This window comes from Hyla sarda, chromosome 3, assembly GCF_029499605.1.
Source record: "Hyla sarda isolate aHylSar1 chromosome 3, aHylSar1.hap1, whole genome shotgun sequence".
In the NCBI taxonomy this organism is placed as follows: Eukaryota; Metazoa; Chordata; class Amphibia; order Anura; family Hylidae; genus Hyla; species Hyla sarda.
In genome coordinates this window covers 314,178,925-314,203,284 of record NC_079191.1, presented here as the reverse complement: position 1 = coordinate 314,203,284, position 24,360 = coordinate 314,178,925, and the positions used below count along the sequence as shown (strand labels likewise).

Genomic DNA, 24,360 nt, shown 5'->3' with positions numbered 1-24,360 from the left:
TGTCAGTAATATGAGAGGGGTGTATGATATGAGAGGGGTGTATAATATGAGAGGGGTGCATGATATGAGGGATGTCAGTGATATGAGAGGGGTGTATGATATGAGAGGGGTGTATGATATGAGAGGGATGTATGATATGAGGGATGTCAGTGATATGAGAGGGGCGCATGATATCAGGGATGTCAGTGATATGAGAGGGGTGTATGATATGAGAGGGGTGTATGATATGAGGGATGTCAGTGATATGAGAGGGATGTATGATATGAGAGGGGTGTATGATATGAGAGGGGTGTATGATATGAGGGATGTCAGTGATATGAGAGGGGTATATGATATGAGGGATGTCAGTGATATGAGAGGGGTATATGATATGAGAGGGGTATATGTGTATAATATGAGAGGAGTGTATGATATGAGGGATGTCAGTGATATGAGAGGGGTGTATGATATGAGGGATGTCAGTGATATGAGAGGGGTGTATGATATGAGGGATGTCAGTGATATGAGAGGGATGTATGATATGAGAGGGGTATGATATGAGAGGGGTGTATGATATGAGGGATGTCAGTGATATGAGAGGGGTATATGATATGAGGGATGTCAGTGATATGAGAGGGGTATATGATATGAGAGGGGTATATGTGTATAATATGAGAGGAGTGTATGATATGAGGGATGTCAGTGATATGAGAGGGGTGTATGATATGAGGAATGTCAGTGATATGAGAGGGATGTATGATATGAGAGGGGTGTATGATATGAGAGGGGTGTATGATATGAGGGATGTCAGTGATATGAGAGGGGTGTATGATATGAGGGATGTCAGTGATATGAGAGGGATGTATGATATGAGAGGGGTGTATGATATGAGAGGGGTGTATGATATGAGGGATGTCAGTGATATGAGAGGGGTATATGATATGAGGGATGTATGATATGAGAGGGGTGCATGATATGAGAGGGGTGCATGATATGAGGGATGTCAGTGATATGAGAGGGGTGTATGATATGAGATGGGTGTATGATATGAGGGATGTCAGTGATATGAGAGGGGCGCATGATATGAGGGATGTCAGTGATATGAGAGGGGTGTATGATATGAGAGGGGTGTATGATATGAGGGATGTCAGTGATATGAGAGGGATGTATGATATGAGAGGGGTGTATGATATGAGAGGGATGTATGATATGAGAGGGGTGTATGATATGAGAGGAGTGTATGATATGAGGGATGTCAGTGATATGAGAGGGGTGTATGATATGAGGGATGTCAGTGATATGAGAGGGGTGTATGATATGAGGGATGTCAGTGATATGAGAGGTGTATATGATATGAGAGGGGTGTATGATATGAGAGGGGTGTATGTGTATGATATGAGAGGAGTGTATGATATGAGGGATGTCAGTGATATGAGAGGGGTATATGATATGAGAGGGGTGTATGTGTATGATATGAGAGGGGTGTATGATATCAGGGATGTCAGTGATATGAGAGGGGTGTATGTGTATGATATGAGAGGGGTGTATGATATGAGGGATGTCAGTGATATGAGAGGGGTGTATGATATGAGGGATGTCAGTGATATGAGAGGGGTATATGATATGAGAGGGGTGTATGTGTATGATATGAGAGGGGTGTATGTTATGAGGGATGTCAGTGATATGAGAGGGGTATATGATATGAGAGGGGTGTATGTGTATGATATGAGAGGAGTGTATGATATGAGGGATGTCAGTGATATGAGAGGGGTATATGATATGAGAGGGGTGTATGTGTATGATATGAGAGGAGTGTATGATATCAGGGATGTCAGTGATATGAGAGGGGTGTATGTGTATGATATGAGAGGGGTGTATGATATGAGGGATGTCAGTGATATGAGAGGGGTGTATGATATGAGGGATGTCAGTGATATGAGAGGGGTATATGATATGAGAGGGGTGTATGTGTATGATATGAGAGGAGTGTATGATATGAGGGATGTCAGTGATATGAGAGGGGTATATGATATGAGAGGGGTGTATGTGTATGATATGAGAGGAGTGTATGATATGAGGGATGTCAGTGACATGAGAGGGGTATATGATATGAGGGATGTCAGTGATATGAGAGAGGTGTATGATATGAGAGGGGTGTATGATATGAGGGATGTCAGTGATATGAGAGGGGTGTATGATATGAGAGGGGTGTATGATATGAGGGATGTCAGTGATATGAGAGGGGTGTATGATATGAGAGGGGTGTATGATATGAGGGATGTCAGTGATATGAGAGGGGTGTATGATATGAGAGGAGTGTATGATATGAGGGATGCATGATATGAGAGGGGTGTATGATATGAGGGATGTCAGTGATATGATAGGGGTATATGATATGAGAGAAGTGTATGATATGAGGGATGTCAGTGATATGAGAGGGGTATATGATATGAGAGGGGTGTATTATATGAGAGGGGGGTATGATATGAGAGGGGTATATGATATGAGAGGGGTGTATGTGTATGATATGAGATGAGGGATGTCAGTGATATGAGAGGGGTATATGATATCAGTGGCGTTGCGACCCGGGTGCGGGGGGTGTGGCCCGCCCCGGGTGACACCAACCTAATGGGGTGACACCAAGACGCTCCGCAGCACCCACCCCCCCATCTGTGCCCGACCGGCCTCCCGTCTGTCAGCACCCCCCCCCCCTTCACCTGCGCGGTGTGTCCGGTGCGCAGGCAGCGCGGTGCGCCCGTCCGTCAGTACCCCCCCTTTCATCTGCACTGTGCGCCCGTCCGTCACCACACCCCCCTCACCTTCACCAGCACTGTGCCCGGCCTCCGCTTTGTGTGTGACTGTGTGTGTTTGTGTGACTCTGAGTGTATGTGTGACTCTGTGTGTGTTTGTGTGACTCTGTGTGTTTGTGTGACTGTGTGTGTGTGACTGTGTGTGTGTCTGTCTGTGAGTGTGTGTCTCTCTGACTGTGTGTGTGTTTTGTGTGTGTGTGTCTCTCTGTGTTGTATGTGTTTTTTGTGTGTGTGTGTGTGTGTGTGTGTGTGTGTGGGGGGGGGGGGGGGGTTGAACCAGCGATCTTATGTGGGGAGACTTTGACCCATTGTGGGGAACTTGCAAGGGAACCTGCGGCCTAATGTGGGGAAACTACTACCAAATGTGCGGAATCTATACTACCTTATGTGGGGAGTCTATGCTACCTTATGTGGGGAGTCTATGCTACCTTATGTGGGGAATCTGTGCTACCGAATGTGGGGAATCTATGCTACCTAATGTGGGGAAACTTCTACCTAATGTGGGGAATCTGTGCTACCTAATGTGGGGAAACTGCTACCTAATGTGGGGAATCTGTGCTACCTAATGTGGGGAAATTGCTACCTAATGTGGGGAATCTGTGCTACCTAATGTGGGGTAACTGGTACCTACCTAATGTGGGGGAACTGGTATCAAATGTGGGGAATCTATGCTGCCTAATGTGGGGAAAAGATGCTACATAATGTGGGGAAACTGCTACTTACCTAATGTGGGGGAACTGCTGCCTACCTAATGCTCCCCCCCTGGCAGTAGCACCCTCATCATCCACCAGCAACACCCCCCCCCAGCAGCACCTCCATCAGCAGATCCTGATGGTGGATGATGGTGGTGCTCCTGCCAGGAGGATGATCCTGCCGATGGATGATGGGGATGATACTGCCAGGGGGATGGCCAGTAGCACCCTAATCATCCTCCAGCAACACCCCCCCAGTAGTAGCACCCCCATCATCCACTAGCAACACCACCAATACCCCCCTCCCGTGGTAATAGCATCAGCTAACGGATGTTGAGGGGTGTTACTGCGGTTGTGGTATTATATTCAGAGGGTGCACTGTATGACAACGTTACATTCAGAGGGCGCAGTTTGTGGTAGTATTATATTCAGAGGGCGCAGTTTGTGGTAGTATTATATTCAGAGGGCGCAGTGGGTGGTAGTATTATATTCAGAGGGCGCAGTTTGTGGTAGTATTATATTCAGAGGGCGCAGATTGTGGTAGTATTATTAGAGATGAGCGAACTTACAGTAAATTCGATTCGTCACGAACTTCTCAGCTCGGCAGTTGATGACTTATCCTGCGTAAATTAGTTCAGCTTTCAGGCGCTCCAGTGAGCTGGAAAAGGTGGATACAGTCCTAGGAAAGAGTCTCCTAGGACTGTATCCACCTTTTCCAGCCAACGGAGCACCTGAAAGCTGAACTAATTTATGCAGGAAAAGTCATCAACTGCCGAGCCGAGAAGTTTGTGACGAGTTGAATTTACTGTAGTTCGCTCATCTCTAAGTATTATATTCAGAGGGCGCAGTGGGTGGTAGTATTATATTCAGAGGGTACAGTATGTGGTGGTATTATATTCAGGGGTACAGTATGTGTCAGATTTATATTCAGGGGTACAGTATGTGGCAGATTTATATTCAGAGGGCGCAGTTTGTGGTAGTATTATATTCAGAGGGCGCAATGGGTGATAGTATTATATTCAGAGGGTACAGTATGTGGTAGTATTATATTCAGTGGGTACAGTGTGTGGCGGTATTATATTCAGGGGTACAGTATGTGGCAGATTTATATTCAGGGGTACAGTATGTGGCAGATTTATATTCAGAGGGCACAGTGTGTGGTAGTATTATATTCAGTGGGTACAGTGTGTGGCGGTATTATATTTAGGGATACAGTATGTGGCAGATTTATATTCAGGGGTACAGTATGTGGCAGATTTATGTTTAGAGGGCACAGTGTGTGGTAGTATTTTATTCAGAGGGCGCAGTGGGTGGAAGTATTATATTCAGAGGGCACAGTGTGTGGTAGTATTATATTCAGAGGGCGCAGTGGGTGGTAGTATTATATTCAGAGGGTACAGTATGTGGTTGTATTTTATTCAGTGGGTACAGTGCGTGGCGGTATTATATTCAGGGGTACATTATGAGTTGGTATTATATTCAGAATGTACAGTGTGTGGTAGTATTATATTCAGAGGGTACAGTGTGTGGCGGTATTATATTCAGAGGGTACAGTATGTGGCAGATTTATATTCAGAGGGTACAGTAATGTGTTGGTATTATATTCAGAATGTACAGTGTGTGGTGGTATTATATTCAGAGGGTACAGTATGTGGCAGATTTATATTCAGAGGGTACAGTATGTGGCGGTATTATATTCCGAATGTAAAGATGTGTGGTAGTATTATATTCAGTGGGTACGGTGTATGGAAGGTTTATAATCAAAGAGTATAGTGTATAGTAGTATTATATTTAGAGGGTACAGTGTGTGGCGGTATTATATTCAGGGGTACAGTATGTGTCACATTTATATTCAGAGGGTACAGCATGTGTTGGCATTATATTCAGAATGTACAGTGTGTGGTAGTATTATATTCAGTGGGTACGGTGTATGGAAGGTTTATAATCAAAGAGTGTAGTGTATAGTAGTATTATATTTAGAGGATACAGTGTCTGGCAGGTTTATAATAATACTTGTTTTTATATAGAGGATGAGAATGCGCTGATATAGTGAGGAGTCATCTGGGCGTCACATTCTGCAGAGAGAAGTTTTAGCTGGAACAAGTCCTGGCGGTATGTACCATCTGAATTAGATCAGGGAAGACGTCACCTGTAGTCACTGATATCATTGTGTATTCTCCTCACTATGTCCTATCAGAGCTGTAGTGACTTGTCAGTTCTACAGTTATGGTGAGTGAAACTACAACTCCCAGCATAACCTCACCACTGCTCAAAGGGGTACTCTACTGGAAAACATTTTTTTTAATCAACTGGTGCTACAAAGTTAAACAGATTTGTAAATTACTTCTATTTAAAAATCTTAATCCTTCCAGTACTTATTAGCTGCTGTATAAGCGATTCACAGGAAGTTATTTTCTTTCTTAATTTCTTTTCTGTCTGACCACAGTGCTCTGTGCTGACACTTCTGTCCATGTCAAGAACTGTCCATAGTAGGAGCAAATCCCCATAGCAAACCTATCCTGCTCTGGACAGTTCCTGACATGGACAGAGGTGTCAGCAAATAGCACTGTGGTCAGACTGGAAAGAACTACACAACTTCCTGTGGAGCATACACCAACTTATAAGTACTGTAAGAATTAAGATTTTAAATAGAAGTAATTTAAAAATCTGTTTAACTTTCTGGCACCAATTGATATAAAAGTAAATGTTTTCCAGTGGAGTACCCCTTTAAGTAATTCTGGGAGCTGTATATTTAAATGGTGAAAACTTCTTTAACACTTTCCTATTCTGTGGCAACTGGTATATCTGGTTATTATACTGGAATTTATCACAATGCGCTACAACAGTGGTGTCTGTCACAACAGGCTAAAAACTTACTGAGGGGAGGGGGTAGGTATGGGGGTGACACATTTTCTACCGCACTGGGTGACACCAACCCTAGCAACGCCACTGTATGATATGAGAGGGGTGTATGATATGAGAGGAGTGTATGATATGAGAGGGGTGTATGTGTATGATATGAGAGGAGTGTATGATATGAGAGGGGTGTATGATATGAGAGGGGTGTATGATATGAGAGGGGTGTATGATATGAGAGGGGTGTATGATATGAGGGATGTCAGTGATATGAGAGGGGTGTATGATATGAGAGGGGTGTATGATATGAGGGATGTCAGTGATATGAGAGGGGTGTATGATATGAGAGGGGTGTATGATATGAGGGATGTCAGTGATATGAGAGGGATGTATGATATGAGGGATGTCAGTGATATGAGAGGGATGTATGATATGAGGGATGTCAGTGATATGAGAGGGGTATATGATATGAGAGGGGTATATGTGTATGATATGAGAGGAGTGTATGATATGAGAGTGGTGTATGATATGAGAGGGGTGTATGATATGAGAGGGGTGTATGATATGAGGGATGTCAGTGATATGAGAGGGGTGTATGATATGAGAGGGGTGTATGATATGAGGGATGTCAGTGATATGAGAGGGATGTATGATATGAGGGATGTCAGTGATATGAGAGGGGTATATGATATGAGAGGGGTATATGTGTATGATATGAGAGGGGTGTATGATATGAGAGGGGTGTATGATATGAGGGATGTCAGTGATATGAGAGGGGGTGTATGATATGAGAGGGGTGTATGATATGAGGGATGTCAGTGATATGAGAGGGGTGTATGATATGAGGGATGTCAGTGATATGAGAGGGGTGTATGATATGAGAGGGGTGTATGATATGAGAGGGGTGTATGATTATGATGAGAGGGGTGTATGATTATGATGAGAGGGGTGTATGATTATGATGAGAGGGGTGTATGATTATGATGAGAGGGGTGTATGATATGAGAGGGGTGTATGTGTATGATATGAGAGGGGTGTATGATATGAGAGGGGTGTATGATTATGATGAGAGGGCTGTATGATATGAGAGGGGTGTATGATATGAGGGATGTCAGTGATATGAGAAGGGGTGTATGATATGAGGGATGTCAGTGATATGAGAGGGGTATATGATATGAGGGATGTCAGTGATATGAGAGGGGTGTATGATATGAGAGGGGTGTATGATTATGATGAGAGGGGTGTATGATATGAGAGGGGTGTATGATATGAGAGGGGTGTATGATATGAGAGTGGTATATGATATGAGGCATGTCAGTGATATGAGAGGGGTGTATGATATGAGAGGGGTGTATGATATGAGAGGGGTGTATGTGTATGATATGAGAGGGGTGTATGATATGAGAGGGGTGTATGTGTATGATATGAGAGGGGTGTATGTGTATGATATGAGATTAGTGTATGATATGAGGGATGTCAGCAATATGGGGGGTGATTAGGGGCATCAATGTTATGGGGAGGTGATATGAGGGGCATCAGTAATATGAGAAGTGTCAGCTATATGAGAGGGGTGATATGAGGGGAATCAGTGATAAAGAGGGTGATATGAAGGGCGCAGTAATTTAAGAAGGAACAGCAATATGGGGTGGGGAGGGGGGGAGAAATGAGGGGCGTCAGTGACGTGAAGTGTCAGTAATATGGGGGGGGTGATATCAGGGGTGTCAATCATATGGGGGAGAGGGGTTGATATAAGGGCGTCAGTGATAAGCAGAGTGTCAGTAATCTGGGGGGTTGAGATGAAGGGCTTCAGTGATATTGGGGGGGGGGGGGGGGGGGGGGGTAGTGCCAGTGATATGCGGACACCTTCTGTAACTCGTATTCGCTCCCTGAGGAAACTCCATATTGCGCTGTATACACCTGTTCTTTTCCATCTCCATCCAGTCTAATGTATAGGAATGTATCGGGCCCGGATGACTACTGACAGGACAGACTCCGCTAATGTGTCTCACACATGCTGTATCCTGTCAGGCGGAGGCTGTACAGGAAGAGGAGGAGATAGACGGACGTGTGTAGCACATAACATGGTGCTCAGGTTGTAATGGATGCTGAGGGAGAAATGCTGAAGAAGGAGGGGGGTCGCTGGGACGCGGGGTCTGCACAGCCAGCTGAGGACCGGACGCGGAAAGACAAACTGCTGCTAATCAAAGGTGCACGGCGCGGTGGTGGCCCGGGGCAGGACTAAGCGAGGTGCTGAAGGTCACGTGTCTGCCGGCTGTACCCGAGCGTCTATTAAACGTTGTAGTATGGAGCAACATGCGACTTAAGAAACCGCAAAACCTCAAGCAACCAATCAGAGCTCCGCTTCATTTACATTACTATTGTCCACTTCATGGCAACCTGCCAAAATGGTATGCTGAGGTATATGAGCAGGGACAGGCACAGGCCCCATTGACTTCAATGGCACCAACATATCAGCTAGGGTAAATTTTCTGAACATATTTATTTGTGCTGAAACTCAAAATTGCAGTGCAGCAGACATAAAGGGGTACTCCGGCGCTTAGACATCTTATCCCCTATCCAAAGGATAGGGGATAAGATGCCTGATCGCTGGGGACCCCATGATCTTGCACGCAGCACCCCAGTTAAAATCAGTCCCGGTGCATGTTCGCTCCAGGTCTGATTACCGGCGACCACAGGGCCGGCGGCATGTGACGTCACGCCTTCGTCCCTGTGTGATGTCAAGCTCCGCCCCTCAATGCTAGCCTATGGGAGGGGGCGTGATATAGGCTTGCATTGAGGGGCGGAGGCGTGGTCGCCGGTAATCAGACCCGGAGCGAACATGCTCCGGGGACTGATTTTAACTGGGGTGCTGCGTGCAAGATCACGGGGGTCCCCAGCGATCAGGCATCTTATCCCCTATCCTTTGGATAATGGATAAGATGTCTAAGCGCCGGAGTACCCCTTTAAGGACTTAGCGTTTTTCCAATTTTGCACTTTAGTTTTTTTCCTCCTTACCTTTTAAAAATCATAACCCTTTCAATTTTTCACCTACAGACCCATATGATCAGGGCCGTTTGAAGGAACTTGGGGGGGCCCCAAGCAAAATGGACATGGAGGGCCCCCCCCCCCTTGATGTTCACGCACGTCACGCTCTAGGCCCCGGCGTCAGGACGTAGTAATGCCGGCCCTTGAATGCTGGCGATGCGCGATGTGCGTGAGCGAACGTCGATACGAGGGCCCCAACATTGGGTGCAGCACAGTTCCCCCCCCCCCACGTTAGGTGCGGCACAGTTCCCCCCCCACGTTAGGTGCGGCACAGTTCCCCCCCCCCCCACGTTAGGTGCGGCACAGTTCCCCTCCCCCACGTTAGGTGCGGCACAGTTCCCCCCCCCCCCACACGTTAGGTGCGGCACAGTTCCCCCCCCCCCATGTTAGGTGCGGCACAGTTCCCCCCCCCCCCCACGTTAGGTGCGGCACAGTTCACCCACCCCCCCCCCCGTTAGGTGCGGCACAGTTCCCCCCCACGTTGGGTGCGGCACAGTTCCCCCCCCACGTTAGGTGGCGGCACAGTTCCCCCCCCCCCCCCCACACGTTAGGTGCGGCACAGTTCCCCCCCCCCCCCCCCCCCACGTTAGGTGTGACACAGTTCCCCCCCCCCCCCCCCACGTTAGGTGCGGCACAGTTCCCCCCCCCCCCACGTTAGGTGCGGCACAGTTCCCCCCCCCACGTTAGGTTGTGGCACAGTTCCCCCCCCCCTCACGTTAGGTGCGGCACACAGTTCCCCCCCCCCCCCCACGTTAGGTGTGGCACAGTTCCCCCCACGTTAGGTGCGGTATAGTTCCCCCCACATTAGGTGCGGCACAGTTCCCTCCTGTACATGCATCATACACACACACACACACACTGTACACATTGCATGCTGTACATGCATCATACATACACACACACACACACTGTACACATTGCATGCTGTACATGCATCATACATACACACACACACACACTGTACACATTGCATGCTGTACATGCATCATATACACACACTGTACATGCATCATACACACACACACTGTACACATTGCATGCTGTACATGCATCATACACACACACTACACATTGCATGCTGTACATGCATCATACACACACTGTACACATTGCATGCTGTACATGCATCATACACACACTGTACACATTGCATGCTGTACATGCATCATACACACACACACACACTGTACACATTGCATGCTGTACATGCATCATACACACACACTGTACACTGCATGCTGTACATGCATCATACACACACACACACTGTACACATTGCATGCTGTACATGCATCATACACACACAGTACACATTGCATGCTGTACATGCATCATACACACACACACTGTACACATTGCATGCTGTACATGCATCATACACACACACACTGTACACATTGCATGCTGTACATGCATTATACACACACACTGTACACATTGCATGCTGTACATGCATCATACACACACACTGTACACATTGCATGCTGTACATGCATCATACACACACACACTGTACACATTGCATGCTGTACATGCATCATACACACACTGTACACATTGCATGCTGTACATGCATCATACACACACACACTGTACACATTGCATGCTGTACATGCATCATACACACACACACACACACACACTCTGTACACATTGCATGCTGTACATGCATCATACACACACACTGTACACATTGCATGCTGTACATGCATCATACACACACACTGTACACATTGCATGTTGTACATGCATCATACACACACACACACACACACTGTACACATTGCATGCTGTACATGCATCATACACACACACACACTGTACACATTGCATGCTGCACATGCATCATACACACACACACTGTACACATTGCATGCTGTACATGCATCATACACACACACACTACACATTGCATGCTGTACATGCATCATACACACACACTGTACACATTGCATGCTGTACATGCATCATACACACACACTGTACACATTGCATGCTGTACATGCATCACACACACTGTACACATTGCTTGCTGTACATGCATCATACACACACACTGTACACATTGCATGCTGTACATGCATCATACACACACACTGTACACATTGCATGCTGTACATGCATCATACACACACTACACATTGCATGCTGTACATGCATCATACACACACTGTACACATTGCATGCTGTACATGCATCATACACACACACTGTACACATTGCATGCTGTACATGCATCATACACACACACACACACACACACACTGTACACATTGCATGCTGTACATGCATCATACACACACTGTACACATTGCATGCTGTACATGCATCATACACACACACACTGTACACATTGCATGCTGTACATGCATCATACACACACTGTACACATTGCATGCTGTACATGCATCATACACACACTGTACACATTGCATGCTGTACATGCATCATACACACACACAGTACACATTGCATGCTGTACATGCATCATACACACACACACACACACACACACACACACTGTACACATTGCATGCTGTACATGCATCATACACACACTGTACACATTGCATGCTGTACATGCATCATACACACACACACACTGTACACATTGCATGCTGTACATGCATCATACACACACTGTACACATTGCATGCTGTACATGCATCATACACACACTGTACACATTGCATGCTGTACATGCATCATACACACACACACACACACACACTGTACACATTGCATGCTGTACATGCATCATACACACACACACTGTACACATTGCATGCTGTACATGCATCATACACACACTGTACACATTGCATGCTGTACATGCATCATACACACACACACACTGTACACATTGCATGCTGTACATGCATCATACATACACACACACACTGTACACATTGCATGCTGTACATGCATCATACACACACACACACACACTGTACACATTGCATGCTGTACATGCATCATACACACACACTACACATTGCATGCTGTACATGCATCATACACCCACACACACACACACACTGTACACATTGCATGCTGTACATGCATCATACACACACACACTACACATTGCATGCTGTACATGCATCATACACACACACACACACACTGTACACATTGCATGCTGTACATGCATCATACACACACACTGTACACATTGCATGCTGTACATGCATCATACACACACACACACACACACACACTGTACACATTGCATGCTGTACATGCATCATACACACACACACACACACACACACACACACACTGTACACATTGCATGCTGTACATGCATCATACATACACACACACACACACACTGTACACATTGCATGCTGTACATGCATCATACACACACACACACACACTGTACACATTGCATGCTGTACATGCATCACACACACACACTGTACACATTGCTTGCTGTACATGCATCATACACACACTGTACACATTGCATGCTGTACATGCATCATACACACACTGTACACATTGCATGCTGTACATGCATCATACACACACTGTACACATTGCATGCTGTACATGCATCATACACACACTGTACACATTGCATGCTGTACATGCATCATACACACACTGTACACACACACACACACACACACACACTGTACACATTGCATGCTGTACATGCATCATACACACACACTGTACACATTGCATGCTGTACATGCATCATACACACACACACGCGCACACACACTGTACACATTGCATGCTGTACATGCATCATACACACACTGTACACATTGCATGCTGTACATGCATCATACACACACTGTACACATTGCATGCTGTACATGCATCATACACACACACACACACACACACACACACTGTACACATTGCATGCTGTACATGCATCATACACACACACAGTACACATTGCATGCTGTACATGCATCATACACACACACACACACTGTACACATTGCATGCTGTACATGCATCATACACAAACTGTACACATTGCATGCTCTACATGCATCATACACACACTGTACACATTGCATGCTGTACATGCATCATACACACTGTACACATTGCATGCTGTACATGCATCATACACACACACTGTACACATTGCATGCTGTACATGCATCATACACACACACACGCACACACACACACTGTACACATTGCATGCTGTACATGCATCATACACACACTGTACACATTGCATGCTGTACATGCATCATACACACACTGTACACATTGCATGCTGTACATGCATCATACACACACACATACACACACACACACACACACACACACTGTACACATTGCATGCTGTACATGCATCATACACACACACAGTACACATTGCATGCTGTACATGCATCATACACACACACACACACACACTGTACACATTGCATGCTGTACATGCATCATACACACACACTGTACACATTGCATGCTGTACATGCATCATACACACACACACACACACACACACACTGTACACATTGCATGCTGTAAATGCATCATACACACACACACACACACACACACTCTGTGCACATTGCATGCTGTACATGCATCATACACACACACACACACACACTGTACACATTGCATGCTGTACATGCATCTCACACACTGTACACACTGCATGCTGTACATGCATCACACACACTGTACACATTGCATGCTGTACATGCATCACACACTGTACACATTGCATGCTGTACATGCATCACACACAACACACTGTACACATTACATACTGTACATGCATCATACACACACAGAATAGATCAGTGTTTCCCAACCAGGGTGCCTACAGAGGTTGCAAAACTACAACGCCCAGACAGCCTTTGGCTGTCCGGGCATGCTGGGAGTTGTAGTTTTGCAACAACTGGAGTCACCCTGGTTGGGAAACACTGATATAGATACACACATGCACTTTACATATAGTCATCCACAGTAGTAACACACACACAGGCACAGTACATAGACATACACATATGCACACACACACACACATATATATATATATATATATATATATATATATATATATATATATATATATATATATATATATATATATCTATCCACACACACATGCTTATACACTCATATATATGCAGGGACACCTACTGTAGTCAGTCCCCATGCTGTACAGACTTTTGTCACCTCACAGCTCTGTGCCCTCTCCTCACCCCTCCCCCTCCTCCTGCTCAGACGGCTGAAGGCTGAGGGAAGATACCAAGTGCAGCGGGGGTGGGGGGAGCATGATTGTGGTGAGGTGAGAAGAACTCCAAAGCTGCAAATTAGTTTATTTAAAAAAAAAAATGTCAGACATTCGGGGGCCCTCTTGATTGACTGGGTGCCTGGGGCCCGGAGCACTAACTCCAAGAACAGGATTGTTAATCGCTACAGGACGGGCAAGCAATAGCTGTGCTCAGGGGCCCCCAAGCAATTGCTTGGTTTGCCTGTCCTGTAGCGACGGGCCTGCATATGATAGCTTGTTTTTTGCACCACCAATTGTAGTTTGTAATGACATCAGTCATTTTACCAAAAAATCTACATGAAAAAAAAAATATATATATTTATTTGTGGGCCAAAATTGGGGGGGAAAAAATGCCATTTTGTAACTTTTGGTGGCTTCCGTTTCTACGCAGTGCATTTTTTGGTAAAAATGACACCTTATCTTCTGTAGGTCCATACGATTAAAATTATACTCTACTTATATAGGTTTGACTTTGTCTTACTTCTGGTAAAAATCATAACTACATGCACGAAAATTAATACATTTAAAAATGTCATCTTCTGACCCCTATAACTTCTATTTTTCTGCATACGGGGCTGTATGAGGGTTCATTTTTTTGCGCCTTTATCTGAAGTTATCGGTACCATTTTTGTTTTGATGGGACTTTTTGATCGAGTTTTATAAACATTTTTTATGGTGTAAAAGTTGACCATAAATGCACTATTTTGGATTTTTTTTTACGTGTGCTCCATTGGCCGTGCAGTTTAACCCCTTAAGGACCAGGGGTTTTTCCGTTTTTGCACTTTCATTTTTTCCTCTTTTAAAAAATCATAACTCTTTCAAATTTTCACCTAAAAATCCATATTATGGCTTATTTTTTGTGCCACCAATTCTACTTTGCAATGACATCAGTCATTTCACCCAAAAATCTATGGCGAAATGGAAAAAAAAATCATTGTGAGATAAAATTGAAAATAAAAGCGCCATTTTGTAACTTTTGGGGGCTTCCGTTTCTACACAGTACATTTTTCAGTAAAAATGACACCTTCTCTTTATTCTGTAGGTTCATACGATTAAAATGATACCCTACTTATATAGGTTTGATTTTGTCGTACTTATGAAAAAAATCATAACTACATGCAGGAAAATTTAAAAATTTATAGGTTTAAAATCTCAGGCACTGAGCAGTCATTCGGCGATCGGACACCAGGAGGCAAGGTAGGAACCTACTCTTGTCCCAGAGCTGTTCAGGATGCCGCGATTTCGCCGCGGACATCCGGAACAGCCCCCTGGGCTAACCGGCAGTAATTTACTTTCACCGTAGATGCGACGTTCAACTGTGAACGCCGCGTCTAAAGGGTTTATAGCGCCGCGATCATTGCCACGCGCTATTAGCCACGGGTCCCGGCCGTTGTTACAGGCCGGGGCTGACCCGCTATAAGGCCCCGCGTTATAGAAAGGGAAAGGACTCAGGACGTACCGGTATGTCCTTGGTCCTTAAGAGGTTAATTATATAGTTTTATAGTTCGGACATTTACGCATCGGCGATACCACATATTTTTTATATTTTTATTTACTTAGTTTTTTTTAATGGGAAAAGGGGGATGATTCAAACTTTTATTAGGGAAGGGGGTTAAATCACATGTATTAACTTTTTTTTTTTTTTTCTTTTTTCACACTTGTGTAGCCACCATAGGGGCCCCAGCCAACAAGCCCCCTCCATTTATCTCTATAGGAGAGGCGGAGATGCAGCGTTCATGCATCCCCAAGGGGGCGTGTGTGTTGACCACAGTGAGGTCGAAGACACGAGCACTAGCTTTGCAGAGCCGTGGCAGTGTCGGGTCCTGGTATGGGAGATCACGGAGGTCACAGCAGTCAGATCCCCCCGCAATCAAACACTTCATGTGGGTAGGGGATAAGTTTTATATACCGCTGCAGTACTCCTTTAAAGGGAATCGGTCATCAGTATCACCCGCACTAACCGTTGGTACAGGTTTGTAGTCAGAAGCTACTAAAATGATACATCGTAGGCTCCTCACGCACACCAATGTCACCACTGCTTTGTCCTCCCTCCACTTCTCTTCTCATTCCTACCCACAGTTGTACATGCGGCACACCACTTCCAGGTATAATCCAGAAGTGCATAGTATCCACAGATAGCAAGCAGATGGAGCTTTATGAATATTCATTATCCTTTGTTGGCCACGCTTAAAATATATCCGTCCGGAGCTTCTCAAGTGTGACCTGGCCTTACATGTTGTACTCAGACTCAAAAGTGCAGCACAGCAGAGCACGCTTTTGAGTCCTACTCAAACACATATATGTTCAGGAAATTACTTTAATATTACTGCTTTTGGGCCACTGAAGTCGATGGGGCCTTTGCCTGTCCATGCTGCATCATATTTTGATAGAGAGCACTGTCATAATGTGAATTCAGCCAAACACAGGGAACACCCCCATGCACTACATATTAACATAGTGCTGTTCAATATTGAATAAGGGGGTTAATGGTTATCAGCTGCATGCCCCATAGAGTCTGAATAGAATGCACTGTCACTTTTCATCTGAATTTATTTGTAAATTCAGGGCTTGGGGATATTATATGGCTGAGAAGGCAATGACATTACACAACAACAGTTATATGGACGCAATTTAGATGTCAATGTGAATTTATATTTGACAGCAAGTATTGACAGAACACAAGCTCAGTGCTTTCAATGTGGGATCATAGAAACTAGAGATTCTGGTGATTCTGGTACAAGGACTGACTAAAAGCTGTGCCACTTTGTCGCCGGTCAAACTTCTTATGGCTCTTTTACATATTCATATGCATGTAAATAAAACTCCAGGTGCTTCAAATATTTTCAGGGATGTGTTTTCTATGATACATGTAGAAAAATCTGAATAGAGCTGATAGGAGGCATAGTGATACAGTGCTTTGCTAAGGCCTCTGCCGTTTCATTCTGTAGCAGTCGCTGGGTCATTTCTTCACAAATTGTACTTTGATAGCATAGTTTTATGATATGTAATTAATGTGTGTACATGGACAACCCGTTTAAATCACGAAAGATTCAGTAAGTGATACAATTATTTTGTAATATAGGGACTAACTGGGAGAGGACAGTATGGCCCGGCACGCATAGGACTAAGGCAATGTCTATTCAGGCAATGGAGGGACGTGACAGTAGTACCTGGGAAGAGGTTGATACCGGTGGTGCGATGTCCGCTTGAGACTCAATATATGATAAGCAGTGGTGTTTAAAATTGTCAGTACTGTATCCAGTTAATTCCTATAATTTCATACAAATGCCTGCCGTGCAGACTATTGGTTTGTCGTTACTGTCTAGTGTACCACGGTGCCGTGCTGCAGCTTGGGCACTCGGTGTACTATCTAGAAAAGGTTTCTGGTACAGTCTGTGATTAAAACATTAATCCTCTCTTCTAAACGTTTTCGCCATTCTGAATGGCTTTCTCAAAGAAATGCCTCATTTCTTTGAGAAAGCCATTCAGAATGGCGAAAACGTTTAGAAGAGAGGATTAATGTTTTAATCACAGACTGTACCAGAAACCTTTTCTAGATAGTACACCGAGTGCCCAAGCTGCAGCACGGCACCGTGGTACACTAGACAGTAACGACAAACCAATAGTCTGCACGGCAGGCATTTGTATGAAATTATAGGAATTAACTGGATACAGTACTGACAATTTTAAACACCACTGCTAATTAGAAGCAATAGATGTGTAACTTTCTAGTTTGGACACTATTTTAATAAGTACAATTAAAAGTTAATTTTTATGGGGGATTTCTAGTCAGGGTTAATCCTGAGGGGATTTATTCCCCAAGTAGGTTTTGTGGAACTTAAATTGGCCCAGAAACCCCTAGGGGATTTATTTTGTGGCATTCAATATATGATACGCAAACAGAGGACAGGAAAGTACTCACCCTTCAACGCGGCTTTATTCAGGTGATGACAGGCAGGTGCAGTGGTGGAGGCGGGGGCAGGCTCTCACAGTGCTTCCTCGAGCGGGTATGCTGGCATACTGGCTCGAGGAAGCGCTGTGAGAACTTTGTAATATAACAACCTACAGGTGTGGAAGACCACACAACAAAATGGTGAATATACCCCAGTTAGAAGTAACTTATGACAAGTATGATCATGTATAAAAATGATTTTATTGAAATATATAGTTTAAAAAATACATATATGTATATCTGAAATCACAGAATCAATTCATAAAGGGTAGTATAAAAATAAAGAATATATATATATATATATATATATATATATATATATATATATATATATATATATTATATGAATAAAATATAAGGTGGATACTGGGGTGAGAAAGCCTGTATGCCAATAAAATAGGTGAAGAGATAAAAAAGTTCCTTGGGAAGTCACGGTGCTAATAGTGAGCTGCAATTAATGGTTATAAATAAGTAAATTGATGATTATAAATAAATTAATATCTACAGGGGTTGCATGCACAAGGTGAGTGAAAAAAAGGGGGGGAAGAGCGTCGTGCAGAATATGCGCAAACAAAATGTGCAATGCGCAAGGATGGAGCTATTGGCGCAGGCCACACAAACATGGCCATATGCTGTGATATTGCGCATGTGCGCCGGACCCGGTCCCTAGAGGCAAAAATGCCTGTGGCCTCACTAAGATGGCTGAATGCCGACAGTGAAATAAGGAAAGGAAGTGATGTGATGGAGAATAATACAGGGAGTGTTTCCAGCTCCCTGTATGGGAGTTGAGCCGGCACACATGCGCAGTAGTGTACCCCAGGCGAGGACGGCTTACACGGCCCTCCTCTCGCGAGATCCCGGTCTCATTTACATGAGCTGACCCGCTCATGTGACCTGACGCAACTTCCGTTCTACATCACCTAGCGTCTCGTAACAGGTGCGTTCCTCACTCCCCATTGGCACACACATACTACTTATAGCGAGGCTATCCCAGTCCACCTCACTCCTTGACAAAGCCGCTTCTGGCGAAACGCGTCGGAGCTGTGGAGGTGGACTGGGGTGAGTCCTGTGCCAGCCTATACCAAACGGTCTTTCTTTGTATATCATTCTTTGCTGCTAGTCACTACTCAAACTTGCTGCTATCTATCTGCTGCTATCCATATTATTGCTGCTATTTGCCTGTTGGTTGTTATTGCTTATTGTTAGCACCATACTGGGTGACCCAGGTAATATTCTTCTTTTTTTGGGTTGCATGTTCAGGTCCTTGCCCACTTCATTTGCACGGTAATTTTTTGCACTTATTGTAACTCACTTGAGTGTTGTGCTTTACTTATTAATTTTTTTCTGCCTTGGTTATTAATTAATAATTTTATCACATATATTTGTTTGTCCTCACCGGCCGTTGCGTGGTATTTAATTCCACAAGTATTGCACATTTTGTTTGCGCATATCCTGCACGATGCCCTTCCCCACCCCCCCTTTTTTCCCTCACCTTGTGCATGCAACCCCTGTAGATATTAATTTATTTATAATCATCAATTTACTTATTTATAACCATTAATTGCAGCTCACTATTAGCACCGTGACTTCCCAAGGAACTTTTTTATCTCTTCACCTATTTTATTGGCATACAGGCTTTCTCACCCCAGTATCCACCTTATATAATATATATATATATATATATATATATATATATATATATATATATATTCTTTATTTTTATACTACCCTTTATGAATTGATTCTGTGATTTCAGATATACATATATGTATTTTTTAAACTATATATTTCAATAAAATCATTTTTATACATCATCATACTTGTCATAAGTTACTTCTAACTGGGGTATATTCACCATTTTGTTGTGTGGTCTTCCACACCTGTAGGTTGTTGTTTTAGTTGCTCTTTTAGTGAATAATAAACCCCCTACCCTATCTATATAATATTATTCTATTTTGAGCCCTTGAGGAAAGTCTTTTTCGGTTACAACTTTGTAATATAGACTGGAAAAAATTGGCCTTCGAGCTCAATTATGTATATTATTATAGATCCTCTGCGAGCTAGAACTAGATACATTGTTCTACTTTTCCATTTCAGTAGTTTTGATAAATCTTCCCCTTAAAGCACCACTTTTTAGAAAGATCTTGTTTAAAAATGTATATTCTAATATAAATGTTATATGTGTATCCATCAGGTGGAATTTTTCTTGGTACAGTTGCAACTGCAGGAATCCTTGCTGGTTTTGGTACAACATTGTCACTTGCGAAGAAAAGGAGTCCAAGCTGGTTTAATAAGGTGTGTGATACTTTATTCAAAATACAGTGCAAAAAAAGAGTAGTGCCCAAAATTATCAATCTAATAGAGACAAAATTGTTGTGAATTGCCCATAACAACCAATCACAGCTCAGCTTAATTTTACCAGAGCTTGTTAAGAAATAAAAATGAGTTTTAACTGGTTGTTATAGGCAAATCACTTTTTTCTCTGATAGATTGATAAATCTGGGCCATGTGTAATGTATTTTTTTGAAATTTTGAATTAAAGTAGTGTGGTTCTTAAAGGACAAGTCTCATGATCAAAAACCTTCGCATAGAGGATACGTTTTAGATCGCGGGGGGTCCGAGTTCTGGTGATCTCCTGTTTGGAGCCCTGGTGCGCTAGCGGTCTGCCCATCGGCTCTTTAGAACTACTATATGGAGGGGGCTTGGTGGCCTCCACTTCGGGTGGGGGTCGTGACGCGCTCCTGTGCTAGCGCACCGGAGCTAGAAACAGGAGATTGTGGGGGATAAGTTTTTGATCATGAGACTTGTCCTTTAAACTCATCATACTTGCCTGGTACAGATTTTTGATGCTGTAGCTATACTTTGTGTCTTCAGACTTCTTATTATGGAATATAATCATTTTGTCAAAAATGCCTCCTTCACTAAACCTTACTGACGAGTGGGGGCTACTTTCCAGTAAACGTGAAAAAATACTGATGTAGTGTATCTGTTTTTTTACTGTATTGAATAATGTGACGGGCTATGCTTTTCAATACCGTAAAAGGAAAAAATAATTAAAGTCCATTCGAGTCCCTTATCAAAGATGGGGCAAATGAAAATAGCAGATGTTGACCATTTCAACAAATCAGATTTCGGCTTAATTTCATCCATTATATGGTAAATATTATTAATCCATCAACAACATGCTGCTCTAAACTGCAGGCACCATGATTATGTATTGTTCTGCATATAACTCCTGAATACCCTTGCATGGGAAGGGGGTGAGCTGTAAGGGTATGCTCACACAGTAGTAAAATGTGTGGAATGTCCGTCTGGAAAACACGGACGGACGTTCTACTTATTTAATTATGGCGGGTGCTAGGACCACCCGGAAATGCGGCGCCTCATAGGCGGCAACAAATTTCCGAACAATATCTGCAGAAAAAATAGTCTCCTCTTTCTCCAGATGCCAGAATCAGTATTTCTGCGGATCTGCCAGGAAAATGCCACCCTGTGCACAGTGCAGCAGAAACCCATTGAAATCAATGTGACTCTGCTGCAGCGGAATATTCTGGCAGAATTCTGCATGAACTTTTCGCTGAAGTTTCCACTTGCCCAAAAAAAAAGTTTCCACTTCTTGCCCAAAAAAAGCCAGAAAAAAACACCAATCCTGGGCATTTTTCTGGTGTTTTTGCCTTTGTGTGGAAACTGCATTTTTGGCCTCTTTGGCAGTAGTTTCCCTGCAGGCATCTTTTAAAAAATGTTGTTGGGTACCCAAAAAAATTGTAGTTAACGAAACTTATATTTTTTAGAATGACATTTTTATTCATTTTCAAACTGGGACCAATTTATGTGAGTGGGCAAGGACATAAAAATGTAGCCGCCAATATTAAAAATGGATAAAGGGGCCATTTAATTGTAAAAATGTTTTGTTTTAATTAATAATGTATTTTAATGATTTATTTTATAAAGTGTGTTTTTTTTAAACTTTATTTATTTATTTTTATTCATTATTTAGGTATTACTACTACCAGCATGGAACAGACTGTTCCATGCTGGGAGCTGTAGTACCTGTACTAATAGACAGATCGCCCCGGGTGTAACTCCTGACACTGGTTGCGATCCTCCTGTATAATCTACAGAAACCGGCGGCACGGTTGCACTTCTCTGGTCCTCTGCCCGGCACTGTACTCTGATTTGAAGTTCCCTTCACATCACAGATTCATAAATGCCGCTGAGTGTTGTAATTGGCCGTAACCATCTGGCCAATCACAGCTCTGAGCAGCAAATATGAATCTGTGATGTGAAGAGAACTTCACATCACAGAAGAATACAGTGTCGGGTAGAGGAGCAGAGAAGTGCGGCCGTGCCGCCCACTTCTATAGCTTATACAGGAGGATCGCAACTTGTGTCAGGAGTTACACCCGGGGCGATCTGTCTATAAGTACAGGTGGTACAGCTCCCAGCATGGAACAGTCTGTTCAATGCTGGGAGTAGTAGTACCTAAATAATGAATAAAATAAAGAGAATAAAGTAAAAAAAAAAAAAAAAAAAAAGGAAACACACACTTTATAAAATACTTAATTAAAATATATTATTAACCCCTTAAGGACTCAGGGTTTTTCAGTTTCTGCACTTTGGTTTTTACCTCCTCACCTTTTAAAAATCATAATGGCTATTTTCTTGCACCAACAATTCTACTTTGTAATGACATCAGTAATTTTACTCAAAAATCTACGGCAAAACCAAAAAAAAATAATAAAATCGTGTCACAGAATAGAAAAAAATAAACATTTGTAACTTTTGGGGGCTTCTGTTTCTAGGCAGTGCATTTTTCGGAAAAAAATGACACATTATCTTTATTTTGTAGGTCCATACGATTAAAAAGATACCCTACTTATATAGGTTTGATTTTGTTGTACTTCTGGAAAAAATCCTAACTACATGCAGGAAAATGTATACGTTTAAAAATGTCATGTTCTGACCCCCTATAACTTTTTCTTATTCTTCTGCATACAGGGGTGTTTGAGGGCTCATTTTTTGTGCCGTGATCTGACATTTTTATGGGTACCATTTTTGTTTTGATCGCTTTTTATTATAATTATATTTATTTGTATGGTATTTATTATTTTTTTTAAGTGAACAAAAATATGCTATTTTGGACTTTGGAATTTTTTTTACATGTAAACCATTGACCGTGTGGTTTAATTAATGATATATTTTTATACTTTGGACATTTATGCACCCGGCGATACCACATATGTTTATATTTATTTTTATTTACACAGTTCATTTTTTTTTTTTTTTATGGGAAATGGGGGGTGATTCAAACTTTTATTAGGGAAGGGTTTAAATCATCTTTAACTTATTATATTTTTTTTATTTATTTTTTTATTTTTTTTGTGTAATGTTATAGCATCCATCGGACAACGATGAGGGCAGGTAGGCTCCCTCATTGTGTCTGTACAGCTGATCAGGACACCATGGTATCACCGCGGTGGCCCGACAGCTTTTTTTTACTTTAGACTCGGCGATCAACTTTGATTGCCGCATCTGAAGGGTTAATACCAGGCATCACTGCGATTGGTGATGTCCGGTATTTGCCGTGGGTCCCGGCCGTTGATAGCCGCCAGGACCGACCTGATATATCGCAGGAGACGGCGTCGTTAAGGGGTTAATAAAGTTTCACAAAATTAATAATTTTTTTTTTTTATTATGTTTACAATTAAATGGCCCTTTTATCCATTTTTAATATTGTCGGCTACATTTTTATGT

The 24,360-nt window shown here is 43.1% G+C and overlaps 1 protein-coding gene across 4 annotated transcripts in view; it reads left to right on the top strand.

Moving 5' to 3' along the window:
- The first annotated feature begins 8,315 nt into the window (after positions 1-8,315).
- Positions 8,316-24,360, top strand: part of TMEM242 (transmembrane protein 242) — a 58,447-nt gene continuing 42,402 nt past the window's right edge. For 2 of the 4 annotated variants that reach the window (XM_056567078.1, XM_056567079.1), the window contains exons 1-2: positions 8,316-8,544; positions 20,801-20,901. In XM_056567078.1, coding sequence (XP_056423053.1) covers positions 8,436-8,544; positions 20,801-20,901 — 210 coding nt within the window. In that variant the 5' untranslated portion in view covers positions 8,316-8,435. Of the gene's footprint in view, positions 8,545-8,600; positions 8,746-20,800; positions 20,902-24,360 lie in introns of those variants that run through there. The other 2 variants (XM_056567080.1, XM_056567081.1) reach the window with 2 other exon arrangements.